Source organism: Poeciliopsis prolifica, unplaced genomic scaffold (assembly GCF_027474105.1).
Source record: "Poeciliopsis prolifica strain line A6 unplaced genomic scaffold, Auburn_PproV2 SCAFFOLD001, whole genome shotgun sequence".
NCBI lineage: Eukaryota > Metazoa > Chordata > Actinopteri > Cyprinodontiformes > Poeciliidae > Poeciliopsis > Poeciliopsis prolifica.
The window spans coordinates 20,256,494-20,268,364 of NW_026562376.1; the positions used below are offsets into that span (position 1 = coordinate 20,256,494).

Consider the following 11,871-nt stretch of genomic DNA (forward strand, 5'->3'; position numbering starts at 1 on the left):
TTGGCTTTTGATGGTTACATTTACAGACTTACCTGTGGAAAATGGATGGAATGGGAGCCTTTAATTCAGAAATCTTCACATTTTATTTGATGTACCCTTGTGTTTGTATTGAACCAGCCATCAGAAAACATGTTTCTGTTTTATGGCTATAAAGCAGGGGGACCCAAAATGGGTCCTCGAGGGCCGGCATCCTGCATAACACATTGCTGTGATAATGCTGCAGTGTGAAGATATGTGATGGTGATGTCAGGTCAGAGGATGAAAGATGTGGGAATGTGCTGTGTTAAAATGATGCTGGTCTTCTGGCTCTGGTCTGGTCACCAGAAACAGGACCAAATACGGAGAAGGAGCATTCAGTTTCTATACACCACAAATTGGGAACAAACTTCCAGAAAATTGTGAAACAGCTGAAATGCTGAGTTTCTTTAGATCCAGACTAAAAATCCATCTGTTTAAAGTTGCTTTTGAAACATTATAAATGAAAAATTGACCAACCTTTTGCACTTAAAAAAATTTCATGTTTCAGTTGTTGATTTTTGTATTTTTATGATGTAAAAAAAAATTTAACTGCTTTTTTTTTTTAAATTGTGCTGTACAAATAAATTCGATTGGTGTGTGAGAACCTCAGTGGTGATAGAAGAGGCGAGGCGCTCGAAAGCGAGTACAAATAAAAGCAGACATTTATTGTCAGATCTACTGTACATGTGTCATCTTACAGCAGCACAGTGACTCGTACAAAAGGATAACTGGAATGTTTGTTCAGTAATACTGACGTGTACCATATAATGAAAGCAGTCTGTTACATCATGATCATCAGAGGTATTACATCTGCTATAGTACCAGTCCACCTCCTCAGGTGGACAGCTCCTGTCTGATTGGAGTCCATGCACGGCTCCGTGCCTGCCACAGAAAGTCATGCGGCACTCTTAGTGGGAAGCTCCGTGCTGTTGTGTCTCGTCTTGCGAGACGTGCCGTCGTCTCGCGGCCGTGCTTTCTGCAGGCTGGACATGGCGGCGGTGCGCTCAATATCGATGAGAGCATACATCTCGGTACGCCGTGTAGGCGTGGTCGGGGGCAGCGGTGAGGTGGGGGTGCGAGGCGTGTGGGGGTTGCTGCCGTCCGACGTACCCTTGTGTCCGCCGCCACTGTCCATTTCCACCTCAATGTAGTTCAGAGTTTTAGGTGGCTCCATGTGGCCCGGCAGCGGCGGCCGGCGGAAGTCGAAGTTAAAAATGGTCGGACCGTCGGTGCGTCGGCGAGCCGTGTCGGGCCGGTGCGCGCTGAGTGGCGCAGTCACGTTCTCTGTGTTGACGTAGTTGTGCGAGGGCTCGAGGACAGCGGACAGCGAGTGGGAATAGGAGTGCTGCAGCAGGCTGTGGGTGGTGTGGTGGTTGTATCCATTGAGCGACGGTGTTTTCAGACCGCCGTCAGCGCTCTCCTCCTCCTCGGCACTTGGCTTCCTTGCTTCCCAAACCGGTGGCAGTGCTGGAAGGTTTTCATAGTCCAACAGAGCAGTGCGCCGCTGGGCTGAGTTGTTGACATTCTGCAAGTCGGGGGTTAGGGGAGGCGGGCGGTGGCGACGGGTAGCCGTGGTGGGGTTGGAGGAGGACCCATTGGAGTGCGGGGTTGGCGGCTCGGCCAGGGTAGGGGTTGGGATGGGGCCATTAGTCTCTCGGAGCTCGGCGGCCTCCTGCAGCTCCTGTTGCCTCTTTTTCTCCATCTGCTGCTTCTGAACAGGGGTGGGACCGAGCACAAAGCGCACCCCCTGAGGCTCCAGCAGAACCTGGGGTTCCGGCTGGGGAATGGGGGGCACGGGCTCCACACCGGCCCTGGGAGGAGGCGGCGGGGTTGGAGGACACTGAGACTGTGGTGAGGTGGGGCTCTCCAGGGGTGTGACGACAGTGAGTGGGCTCGGTTGGTCCTCCAGGAGCCCCGTAGTGTTCACATAGGTGTGCACCTGCAACTCAGAAAGCACCAGCATCAGCCTTAGCTGGACACCATAACAGGCCCATGTCTCGCTAGCAAAAGGTGAACTTCAGGTTCTGTCTGAAGTGAATGTTAAGTCATCGTGAGGTCAACAGGCACTCATCTTACCGCCTCCTCAGCCACAAGCAGCGGGTGTGTGGACTCCTCTCCTACAGACGGCAGCCGGGTGCTGGCTACAGATGGGTGACGGGTGGACGGGTGAGACGGTGTCTCTCCCACTGAGGGCAGCCGACTCACCCCATTGGGCACCGTAGGTACAGAGTAACCCAGAGCTGCAGCCAAAAGACAATAACACCCGTTTAAGAACAGTACTATACATGACCTCTGACATGCAAAAGCAGAAATAGTAATTTCCTAATTACAGGACTTGTCAGATTACACTTGGTGTATGTGCGCACCTGCAGGAGTGAGCGCCCCCTGCTGGTTGGGATCCAGCACTGCCTCTTCCACCACACTGATGCTGTGATTGTGCATCACCTCCTGCAGCATGTTGAAGATCTCTTCAGCTCGAGAACATTTGAAGGCAAATATACCTACAATCACAGAAAGATTGGAGAAAATGAGACGGTGATTTCCCCACAAAGGGTGAAGAAACAGAAATCACAACACACACGTCTGCGTTTAATTGGAAGAGACAAGGAGCAGGAAGAGTAGGAGCTTTGAGATGATTCGTCAGCTGACTGGAGCTCATAGGAACATATAACAAGAATCCATATGGTAATCCATACCCGCCTTCCTACATGAGACTGAACATAACCTGTTCAAGTCCCTAGAAAGCAGCTGGGAACCGGATTCTGTTGATCTTTCTATTGTCACCATCTAAACTCCAGTTTATATTTCATTGATATGAATCAAAACCCTTAGCCCAACACTCCGAGTGGTCAGACAGGAGGACAACCTAAAGATCCATGACAACTGAATGACAATAAAACAACTGACAGATGATGTGAAATTGGTCTCTACACCTGAGAGACAAGATGAAGGAAAACACGTGAAACACACAGGAGACTGTGGGGGACACCGCACAAACACAATTATTGATCCCTGTGTATTCACAGCATAATCAATACTGATCAGCCGATCACCCCCATCCGGTCTGAGACTTACCGACCTCCTCCTAACCCTGAGCAGCCCAGGGTCCTGAGAGCGTGCAGGAGGAGAGACACAGTGCAACTTTAACCTCCACAATTTCCACTTCAACATTCTTTTCCAGGTTTCCTCGTCATCTCCTCCCACAGCTCCAATGTGGGCAAAAATCAGCTGCCAGCTAATTTGGAAGATGTGGAGATACAAAAAACATTTTCTAAGAGCGGGAGGTACAAATTGCTCTGATTTATTTGTTGGGGTGTGTCAACCAGTTTGCAATCACATCATAATGTAATCTAATCAGATTTGCGCCATTAATATTCATCCAAACATGCTGCGAGAACGAAATAGACAGTGGTTTTATATAATCAGATGTTTCAGTTTGAGGAAACTGCTCAAAGTGTAACCAAAAGGGTGGAGCTTGTTGTGACAGAGCTATCTGCTCCTCATCATCAACTTCCTTGCTTATAAAGATTGAAAAGGAGAATGGATTTGATAGGATATGGCTGTGTTTTGTAAAAACATTTCAAATTTGGGGAAGTCATGTTGGATTATTATAGTAAGAATAAAATTCAGGAGTTCACCGGAACACAAAATGAAGAGCTTCAGCAGCAATATCACGTTAACTGGATTCCTGAACATCGTTTATTTTGTGCTACTGGAGTTCCAACACTTTGTCCCATGGAGTGTCTGGAAACGTTGATCGCTAGTGATGCTAATGGTGCCATCACAAGTTTTTGACTTTGCTTAAGGAACATGATAAACAATGAAGTGATTAACAATTCATATAAACACTCAGAATCAAACGTGAAGAGCGTCTAGATATTTAAGCTTATGAGACAGAGTTGAAAATCAAAAGTCCTTGGTTGGGTCATCTGTAATTGCTGTGATTGGGCAGCAGGGGGCATTGTTTGTCACACTGAAATATTTGTGTAGCTCCTTGAGACAATAAGAACCTTTCCTAACTCGACTGGAGGGCCTCTGTGGCTTCTTTAGACTTCCTGCGTCTGAAGAGACCCCTAAACATTTGGAATCATCTTTATGTCAAGTAAAACAGATACAAGACTTTCTACAGAACACACAACCATAAGACTCCTCTGCACAGTACAAACCACCTGAGGTAGGTTTGTTCTGATTCGTTCATCTGTCAGGCGTACCTTGGCCAGTCTGGCAGCGACGGCCGCTCTCGAAGGAGAACAGATTGGAGTCATAGCCGTAGCGCCGCAGGCACAAGTAGGGCCACCTGACGTCGTCACGGCGATGTGTGTGGAGGACGAGCTCGGATTCGGTCAGCTCCATCACGCCTGAGCCCAGCTCGTTCCCATCGTCGTCCACATTGATCACCTGGGAGCAGAAAAACACATGCAGGGTTGTGACTTTGCAGAGATGAGCAGTTCTAGCATCCAGCGATTTCACAGAAACAAAGAACGAAAATGTTATCATCATGTTGATTTGTTGCAGAACTCAACATCAGATAGTTATATTTATTTTGTTTTGAAGATATGTCATCTGAACAAGAAGGAAAAACCTGTTAAAGCTTTTTGAGCTGAGACCAGTTCATATTATAGGACTCAATGGCTACTGAATACATTGACACAGCAGGCAAATGCGACCCAAATCAGATTTTTTTTGTCCATATCAGACTTTCTCACTGCAGTCTAAAAAGTCCAATTCTGATCTTTAGACGCAGAAAAATCTATTTTGTGCCACTTCTAGTTGTGGTACTAAACACAAATAAGTGCCTGACTGTTTTCAAAGCGTTTGCAGTGTGCATGGTAAAGTCATGAGACGAATGTTACACCTTACATGTCCCAGACATGTAAGGTGTTCCAGAACAATCTGAAATAATGAAAGAAGCACATCACATCACAATCAGAGCCATCATTCCTGCCTCTGACTGCACATCTGATTGGTCCCAACACAAAAGGCAGTTTGACAAGTGGGAGTCTGACAGTCAACCCACTTAGACAAATAAGAGTGCAGAACATCCCAAAGCTCCACTTCCTGTCAAAGGTGGGAACTATATTGATCAACAGAACTGAATCTATTGATCTATTGATCAATATCAATAGATCTATATCAATAGATGATACATCTGATGGATTATTCAATATATAGGATATTCACTGAAGTCCAATCCAGAACAGCAGAACTTCTGCACTAACTCACTCCTCGGTTAGCTAGCAACAACCTGTTGAGTAACTTGTGCAGCAGCAGTTTCAGCTTTCACTGCTGCATCTAAAACCACTTAAACAACAGCATGGAGAGAAAACTGCAGAGATACAACAGCAAAGATCATGCCACCAGTCTGGCAAAAAACTCATCAATAATTACAGATCTTGACTGATATGATGCACTCATGTCATGGTAAGTTCCATTTCATACCTACTGACCGCCAGAGGGTGGTGCTGAAAGCTCTGAATGTTCCCTTTGCGCATGTGCTGCTCGAGCAATAACATCAATGGAGTCACACCCGTCACATTTTGGATGATCAATCAGAGGCTATAGAGTATGACGTCATCCGAATCTCTGTTCCTCTTTTCTTCTCGCGTGCGGTTTGCTTTGTATGGCATTGGCCTTTTGGATTTCTGGATCTTTTCACTGTCATTGAACACCTGACTGCCTGTTGGCCAAAGTACCGCCCTCCTAGGGCAGCGACGGATCTTCGTTCAAGGTACTATTTGTTGGGGATGACAACGTTTACGCCTTCTTTCCCAACTTGCAGCTTATAACCACTGTTTTTGTACAGATGTTGGAGCTTAGCTAACAGTGTTAGCCTTTCTAAGTTTGACATTTTGCTTTAATTGGTGACAGTGGCATCTTGACCCTTCTCCCAATTGTAGCCGACCTTACAAGCGCTTTATTATCACTTTGACTGGTGACAGGAACCTTTTTTGCCCCCTTTCCCAGTTTTATTTGGATTATTGCTCAAACGACACATGTGTGACGGGAACGTTCAGCGCTTTCAGTACCGCCCTCTGGCAGTCATCAGGGATTCATAGAACCATAGTTACATATGTAACTTCCATTTTTCAGCCATATCATCCAGTCCTATACAAATCTATAATATGAAAGGGACTCCACCTTTAACACATTAGTGATGATGTAACCGTTTGTCCATCAGTTTCATTGTTTCAACCCAAATATTATAGCAAATAAAAATGAGTTTTTAAAAGGTTGAATTATTTTAAAAATGTTGAAGAATCTCAAACTTTCAAAAGTTAATTTTCTTTCCATCACCAAACACTTTCACACTCATCTGAGGGATGTAAATACAAGTAGAGGGACACCATGTGAAGAACATTGGTTACCAATTCATATCCAAAATAGAAATACTGAGATAGCTCAAAAACAGCCTGTGTGAACCGTCAGAGACAACAGCTCGAAGCTGCAGCTTGTGTAAAGTTCATCTGAACTCCAAAGGCATCAAACACGCTAAATCATCCACCGATGAAGAACATTTGATGTCAGGAACATAACTGAAGCAACTCCATGTTTGCTGGCTCGACATGAGTTGTCACAGCTACTTTCTTCACACTAATCAGCTGTTAATGCAGGAAAACTGATTTATAATGCCGTTCCGTTAACGAATCAGCTCCAGGTGACTCACCTGCTCTATCCACCTAATAATGAGAACAGCTTAAACATGTCTGGCTCTCACTGGTAGAACAGGAGAGAAGGAACCGCGGGTTGTGAAATAAGACTGTGGGACGGTCATTAGTGAGTAAGTGAGGGCGTGGACGGGGAAGCGGGCAGGTAGAGGCAGGAACTCACCTTGAATTTACTCTGATGATTATCTGGAACTGACTCTTTCTCTGGACAGCTTAAGCAGCTACCCATGGCTTCTTCAGAGCACCATCTGATGTCTGGGACAGAGGAAACCTTTAGTGGGGAACCCGAGAGGCCATCGTAGCGTCACACTGCTGGAGAACTCACCTAGATCCAGCCTCCAGCAGATCTGCTTCCATCATCAGAGCTTTAGTGGGTCTGCAGGGAGGAACAGCAGCTCTGTGGATCAAACCGGGACAGAATTATTTCAGTAATGAGACGTTCCTCGCCCAGTATGATTGGTTTTCTTATAATTCAGTTCTATCCATTTTCAGAAAGCCTTTTAAGAATAAATCTTGTCAGAGATCAAGCCAAAAAATGCTGTAAATTCCATATGCAAGCCAACAACATTTACAGCGCCAACAACTCACCTTTTTATGAGTTGCAGCACACATAAAAAGGTGAATCAAATCAAATTTAATCTTCCTGTTGTTTAATATCAAAACCACATACTAAATACAACACAATCATTGTTGGGGTTTTTAATATCATGTTTATAAATCAATCAGAAATGAACTGAACAGGCTGTAGTGATAATTCACAAGTAGCAGCTGGATTTTCTAAATCCTGACCGAAACACTGTTTGCAACTCAAACTTTGTAGGGTTATTCCACATCACCAGCTGGTGTTTAGAAATCCTGACTAAAGTGCTGGTTTTCATTCCTCTCATTAAGTCTGTCAGGTGTTTAATCAGTTGGTGTTTGTTAATAGGAGCCTAAGCAGAATTGAGATAATCTGTATACAAGGGACAAGCATTCAAAAACAAAGGATGCTATCTAACACGGTTCATAAATCAGAGTGGTGATATTCATCCATCTTTACGCAAGAATAAATAATAGATTTGAGGAAATAAACCATCTTCCTGGTGTTTGATTTTCTTTAGAAACCCACAGAGAGCATCAAACTTTTACTGGAAGTCCTGGGTTTAGGTGGAATAGTGAGACATCAAACTGGCTTTCTGGCCAGCCAGGGTTTAGATAAGATGGAGAAAGTAGCAGACACAGATAAAACAAATTCAGCCTGTCAATTTCTTCCATCTCATTACAAATTGGTGCAGAATCTCCTCTGAAGTAAACCAAATATTTGAGAAGTTTTGCAACATGTTCTTGAGTAGGTTTTTAAAATCAAGACACCGGCCTGAAAATGCGGATATTTATCCCTAAGTGACAGACATGCAGGGAGTTTATGATCTGAGCCAGTTTCACCAGTAATCGGATTATTAATTTCATTATTACATTGCTTCAAAAGAAACATCCATAGATGGATTTTAGATTGAAGAAATGTGCCAACCTGTAATGAATCTGGTCAAGCAGACTATTTTTTCACATATATCCTATTTGTCTCATCTTATCTTATGTTCAATGCATTCAAACTCTTGATAAATCCAACTTCTTGGATTTACTTTTCCAGTCCTCTTCTCTTTGCTATCATAGATTTTAGTTACTTCGATGCTAAAATCCACAGAAAGATTAAGGGCTGTCATATTCATGGAGAAAAAAAATACTGACTTTAGCAAGGACAAGTTTTCCTTTATCCAGTGATCAAGTGTCACCTCATAATCAATATGACCCTGCGTCCTGAACCTTGCTTTCAATTTGTCTTACAACCTTGAGCAGACAACCAACACTTAACTCTTTCAATAACAACTTAATAATTAAAACTAAAACTACAAAAACTCCATTTGAAACATTTGTTAATTCATTCTGACAAACTTCTCAAATAATAAGACAACATTTTGAGCTGATGTCTTTCATTTTTCTATCTCACCTGCATGAGAGCGTGATAAATATATTTAATGGAAGAAGTTAGGGAAACTCCCTAAAGTCTTCTCCTTCAAATCTTTCGGTTCCATTGATTATTTCAAGTGTACACAGCATTTAAGGTTAATCGACTTCAGTCACATCTACAGAAAGCATCTGACTTATAGTGGCTCTGTCAGTATGAGTCAGTCTGCGGCTGCAGGTTGAGCTCCAATCACTCGATTTGACATTATGCTACTGGGGGTGTCGCCCCCTTCAAACACAGCCTTTAATTTACCATGGCAAGGTTTCAAGAACTCTCAATAATAACATAAACACGCCCATAGTGTAATTATTATCCATTTCATTCATTTCTATTAGCGACATAATCAGGGATTAGTACGTTTTTCAACAAAACCACGCCTGAGTCACCTGAAATAAGTGGATGTGTGCCAATTAATGTTCAAGTCCCTAAATACATCACCACATTACATTTCTGAGCAAATGCTTAAAATTTACATAAGTCCATAAGAAAATGTGAAACAGTGTGATTTACATTCAGGGATTAACTGTAATGATATTCAATTTAAAATTAATACAATTTCGACATCTGTTACACAGCAGTATATGATCTATACCTATAGGGTGAAGATATTAAAGAAACAAATGTGACCTTTGAGTTGAATAAAAGCACAACAAGTAAATTTTTTAAAATTTACCTGTCAAAATAAATGGCAGAAGATTCAAAGATTATTTGTTGAAAATGTCAGGGCAGTTTTTCTAGTCAAAAGTTTCAAAACTAATTCTTTGTGACTCTGTCACTGATTTTAGTGTAAACAGGGGGGCAAATTAAACCACAACATCTTACTTTTAACTTGCATGATCTTGGTGTCATTATTAAGTTATTTTAATGCTCTTTCAGCTTAAGTTGTTAGTTTGCACAACCATCATCATGCATCTTTATTCCAACATACAAAAGCATGCGTGATTATAAAGATAACCTAAATTGTAATCATATTTAAGTTTCTTTGTGATTATTTTCTCCTGCAAAAATCATCTAAAATGATTTACAATTCGTCAAAAACCTGTAAACAATTCCATAAATCAACAACAAAAAAAGAATGTTACTTTTTTCCCCTTTCACTGACTAAAACGCTCTCGTTTTCAAAATTGGATCCAAATCCATAGCATCTGATTTGATCATAGATTATTGCTTCCATAAATAAAGTGAATTAAGAAGGAGCAGCTGCTTGTAGTTTGAGGTAGTTGACCAGGTCACTGAGACGTCATACCAACGCCAGTATCAGCCATTCATCACCTATGGATCAATCAGTCAGTAAATCAATCAATCAGCCAGTAAATCAATCAATCAGCCAGTAAATCAATCAATCAGCCAGCAGCTTTGAGTCACTGACAGGTTATTTATCAGTGCGGGTGTTCGGATTTTCTTTTGACTATAATTGGTTTTGTCCGTGCAAATGCACGGTATATTCCGTGTTTCGGTACCATTAAGTAGCCTCACTAGCCTTTGCTGGCCAGGTGTGACCAGTACACAAAGCTGGGTTAGTTTGAGGGATTCTGGTCACGCAGATGAAACTTCCCAGATTTGTTTCTGTAATGGCAGCTAGTAAGCAGCAGCTTCTTAGCAATAGCTAGTGAACCTGGGGTGCTTCAGTTCAAACTCACCGGCGTAAGTCAGCGGAGGGACTTCCAGCATCCGAGCCTTCTGGACCACCGGATGGCGGAGAAGGAGCTGTGTTCTGTTCGAGCCTTTTGGATCTCCAGCAGCTCGGTTCTGTTCGTCCAGAAAGCGTTAGCAGTTAGCAGCTAGCGTTCGCTGCTGGAGCGCCAAAAAACAATCACAACTTCTTTCAAAGGCCGCTAGCGCTCCTCTTCACGGGAAATAAAGGACCAGAATCGGTCACAATCCATCGGGAGTCCGTAGTGGGTCACTGTGAGTTCCGAGGTTCCTTCGAAAATAACTTTTTCTGCCTAAAAAAATAAGTTTTGTGAACTCGCTAAATCTTTCCGCTGCTAGCTGTCTGTGGGGCTAAATCACTGCTCAACTTCCGGCTCTGCAACGGCCTGAAGCGCATGCGCAGAGAATAGGGTAAGGGCCTAGGACAAAACAGACTCACACAACAGAGACGCAATGACTCACAACAGACTTACTATAACACAGAGTAGACAGAATAACATACCGGACTCCCGACATATCACAAGTCAGACTCATAATAACACAACATAGACCCAGTAGCAGACAACAAATCAACAATAACGCACAATCACACAGAAGAGTTAGTAATGCAACTGTATTTCAAAACCAAAACAGACTCACAGTGTGACACAGCAGAGAAAATACCACATAAACCCACATTTATATAATAGTCACAGACACACCAGAACAAAGGATTCACAATGACATGCAATAGGGACATAATAACTATCAACGTAACATGCATCAGAAGCACAACAAACAACAAACCAAACATGTGGGACAAGCCTTTTCACATAACAGACGTCATGCACTTCTGCTAATTGTACTTTTACAACTCCTTCGTGCAGAGTGTGGTGTCATTACAGTTTTGCTGTTGCGCATTTCCATTGTTTGTCTCTGTGTTTTATAATTGGTAAAATGTTTTTGTAGTGTTACATCATTTTTACTGTGTTGTTCCAGGGAAAAGTGCAAGGTGATACAATGTGTTGTAGATTGTTTTCCTTTTAGTGTCAAATTCTATTGGTTTAGTTTTGTGGCATTATTGTAGTAGCTTTGCTGAGTTGTTGCAGTGTTATCACAGCTTTGTTGTACAAATACGTAAATTATTTGTTAGAGTAGTCTTAAAGTATTGTTGCAGTGGTTTCACAGTGTTTTTTCAGGGTTGCTACCATTCTACTGGAGCATTTTTGGTGTGCCAATGGAACGTTGTTAAGGAGTGGTTGCAGGGCTATTACAGTGTTTTTACAGCATTTTCATTGCAGTTGCTTTGTTGATTCAATGTTGTTTTAGAGTTGTTGCAGTGTTTTTACAGTGTTGCATTATTTGTGCATTCTTAAAGTGTTGGGACATTTTTGCAGTTTTGCTGCCGTGTTGCTGCAGAACAGCTACAGGGATGCTGCAGTGTTGTGACAGCATTTTTACAGTGGTGGAATACAACCTGTGCAGTTATGGTATAGCATGTTAAAGTGTTGTTGCATTTTTGTTGCCGAACTGTTCCTTTCTTGACATCGTTTG

At 42.7% G+C, this 11,871-nt stretch overlaps 1 protein-coding gene across 2 annotated transcripts; it reads right to left on the reverse strand.

Annotated features, from left to right (window-relative positions):
- Window positions 1-662: 662 nt before the first annotated feature.
- LOC129358548 (fibroblast growth factor receptor substrate 2-like) lies at window positions 663-10,752 on the reverse strand. Of its 2 annotated transcripts, XM_055027681.1 has the most exons (7): window positions 10,326-10,752; window positions 7,009-7,080; window positions 6,847-6,938; window positions 4,230-4,416; window positions 2,385-2,519; window positions 2,095-2,258; window positions 663-1,957 (listed from the first exon to the last, which is right to left on the reverse strand). In XM_055027681.1, the coding sequence occupies exons 3-7, from the start codon at window positions 6,910-6,912 to the stop codon at window positions 914-916; spliced, it is 1,596 nt and encodes a 531-aa protein (XP_054883656.1). In that variant the 5' UTR covers window positions 6,913-6,938; window positions 7,009-7,080; window positions 10,326-10,752; the 3' UTR covers window positions 663-913. The 2 variants fall into 2 exon arrangements, with proteins under 2 accessions (XP_054883656.1, XP_054883666.1); XM_055027691.1 differs by lacking the exons at window positions 6,847-6,938; window positions 7,009-7,080; window positions 10,326-10,752 and adding an exon at window positions 3,094-3,126 and having other exon boundaries at window positions 4,230-4,279.
- Between the last annotated feature and the right edge of the window lie 1,119 nt (window positions 10,753-11,871).